The sequence below is a fragment of the Sciurus carolinensis genome, chromosome X, assembly GCF_902686445.1.
Source record: "Sciurus carolinensis chromosome X, mSciCar1.2, whole genome shotgun sequence".
Classification (NCBI taxonomy): domain Eukaryota; kingdom Metazoa; phylum Chordata; class Mammalia; order Rodentia; family Sciuridae; genus Sciurus; species Sciurus carolinensis.
Genome location: NC_062232.1, coordinates 99982463 through 99985417, shown reverse-complemented (window position 1 = coordinate 99985417; position 2955 = coordinate 99982463). Strand labels below are relative to the sequence as shown.

The window sequence follows — 2955 nt, the reverse complement described above, 5'->3', positions numbered from 1 at the left end:
CCAATTTAGGGATTTGGGGAGAAAATGGAACAGAATCAGAGTCCTAGAAGAGAGAGCGGTGCTTACAGACCTCACGTGTCACAAGGTTCATTGCCTTTCCATTCCACGTGCTGGAGCTGCTATGTGCTCCGCGTGGTTTTTCCGCCCTATCTCTGCCTCTCGCGCTCTTGAAGAGCTTAGGATACTGTGCCATGCCCCAGTGAGCGTGCATCGACGTCTGGGCAGAGAAATGTTTCAAACATTCCTCCAAGGACCCTGGGGGGTAGTGTGAGGTCTCTCTCGTCTGCCCCTCCCCCTGCACCAAATCGACTTGTACAATCCAGTACAGCCTGTTCCTCGAGACAGACACACCACCCGGGTCAGGAGTTCTCTTAAGTTGCAAGTTTTAGCTCCCAATAACCATACAGTCACGCACACTACGGCGCCCTTCGGCCACGCCCTCCCCCAGCTTTGTGGCCACGCCCTAGCCCCGTGTGCACCCCCGGGTCCAATCCACCAATCGCAGTGCAATTTGAGATTACAAGAAGTAGTGGTCTAGCCAGTAGCGTGCAAACAAGCGATAACCCAGACTAAGCACAAGACAGCGCTACTTCGCAGACTTCGCGGTGGCTCACAGCTTAATCGACGGCACTCGCATCATGGACCGTCCACAGGAGTGCGGCCGCGAGGACGCCAGCAACCAAAGCCTGGGAATTGGTGAGCTCAAGGGAGAAGTTCAGGGTCAGTGTCTGGGTCAGGACCCACGCTTTGGCGTGAACTCCCAAGACAAAATCCGTCTGGGAGAGGTGACTGGATGGGACGCCACTGTGCCGCCGCCACCACCGCCGCTGCTTCACGGGTGCCAGCCCAGGGTTTGAACACCAAGATCTGTCCCAATCCCCCCGCCACCGCGACTTCCCTCTTTTCCAGATAAGAAGCCGACCGATAGCTCGGTGATTGCAGTGGGAGGAGACGACCACGGGCAGAAGATAAGGCCCGAACCTGAGCAGGGAGCAGCAGCAGAAGGCTGCGATGCTGGCGCGGGCGCCCTTGGCCCTGTGAACGACAATGAGAACCAGAAGGGCGGCGGTGGCGACGAGAAGCCCAGGCTGCAGGAGTTGAAGGAGCCAGGCCACGAGGCCGCTGAGGGTTTCCAGGCTGGGGACGAGGAGCATGGCGATTTCTGCAACAAGTTCAGCCAATTGCAACTGCAGGAACTGGAGCGCGTTTTCCAACGCACTCAATACCCCGACGTGTTCGCAAGGTAAGCGGCTTGCCCTGGAGGCGCCTAGTTCTCTGGGGCGACAGGTCTCATCACAGAATGACTTTGGCTTTTTTCCAGAGCCAAAAGCTTACATAGGGGACTCAAGGCCACTGAGTCTGCCTGCCAGGTTGGAGAGATGCTTACTGGGAATCAAGGTTCACATTTCCATGCCGTATATAAATTCAGTCAACTCGGGAAACTTTTAGCTGAACTCCTGTTTTTCTAAATAACGTTTTAGATAACAGTGCAACGAGAGTGAGGATAATTTGATCACTATAGAAACATTTCATTAATTTTTGTGTTTCAAATGCTGAATTAAAATAATTAATATTAAATCTTGATATTTTTAGCGCCCCCTTAAATTCTACAAAGAAAAATCTATCCCTAAAGCAAGCCTGGAACTGGGTATTAAAGAAAATGAACTGGGGCTATGGGAGGATAGACATTTTGAAATAAGTAAGAAGTGTACATCCGCATATTTTACTGCATTCACAAATCCAGATATTGAACTTTTGATGTTTTCTCCCTTTCAGAAAGAAACTTGCAATACCCCTGAGTGCTACTGAAGGCAAAGTGGAGCTCGATAAACCTGAAAAAAACAATTTGCCATAGAAGCCATTCTAAAACCTGCTTCAAGACTTCAGACACCTTTCTAGGCATTCTCAAGCTGCTGTGTTTTTGTTGCCTTTTCCATGTTTGTGAAATGAGTTTTGAATTGGGGTTGGGGGTTGGGGAGTGAGAAATGAGATAAGTAAACCTAAGCATATGGGTATTTCTCATTACCAAAAGAAATATGACTTACTCATGAAAGAAATAAAAATGAAATTCAAACTGAGTATTCCACATATCAATAAAATATAAAGTTCAGCTTCTAATAGTGTTATTCATTTGTGGTTTTTTTTTTTGTTGTTGTTGCTGTTGTTTGTTTGTTTTCAGTACCAGGGATTGAACTCTGGGGGTGCTTTAGCCACAGAGCCATGTCCCCAGGGCCTTTTCTTTTTTAGCCTTTCCCCCTTTTTTAAAAATTTTGAGACAGGGTCTCATTAAGTTGCTTAGAGCCTTGCTAAATTGCTAAGGCTGGCTTTGAACTTGAAATCGTCTGCCTCAGCCTCCCAAGCCACTGAGGTTTCAGGCACGCAGCACCACATCTGGCTCTAACAATGATATTTTTTAAGAAATACTTCTGTGAGGAGTCAGGTTGGGACTCAGTCTGATCTGGGAAGTATGCAAATTAATGCACCAAAGAGCTAGATCATGAGAGTGTTCACTATTGTTTAAAACAGTTTAAATCTGGTGTAGGCTCTTGGCTAAAGGGTGACTTTATAAATGTTTAGGCAACAGGGTAAAGGAATAATTCCCACACAGCACACTAAATGAGTGGTTTAGTATGTTTTGTTATGCTGTGATTAATGAGGTAGATAGCTTAAAAGTCTTTAAGTGCTTGGTTGTTCTGTTTTTATCCTGTAGTAAAGCAATGTAGAAAATGGAAGCCCTGAATTTTAGTTTTCTGGAGTGGTTTGACATGTCAGCCTGAAAACATTGATAAAATACATTGTGGGGGGAGGGGGAAAGGTTTAGCAAACTGGAAATTTGTCTAAAATGGAAACCAAAATGAACAATCTAGAATAAAGTTCCAATCTAGAATAAAGAAGGGCAAAAAGGATGGGGCTGGGAATATAGCTCAGTTGGTAGGGTGCTTGCCTTGCACAAGG

The 2955-nt window shown here is 46.7% G+C and overlaps 1 protein-coding gene across 1 annotated transcript; it reads left to right on the top strand.

Moving 5' to 3' along the window:
* The first annotated feature begins 371 nt into the window (after positions 1-371).
* LOC124972657 (rhox homeobox family member 1-like) lies at positions 372-2079 on the top strand. Its single transcript, XM_047537166.1, has 3 exons — positions 372-696; positions 910-1243; positions 1777-2079. The coding sequence occupies exons 1-3, from the start codon at positions 639-641 to the stop codon at positions 1853-1855; spliced, it is 471 nt and encodes a 156-aa protein (XP_047393122.1). The 5' UTR covers positions 372-638; the 3' UTR covers positions 1856-2079.
* Positions 2080-2955: the final 876 nt, after the last annotated feature.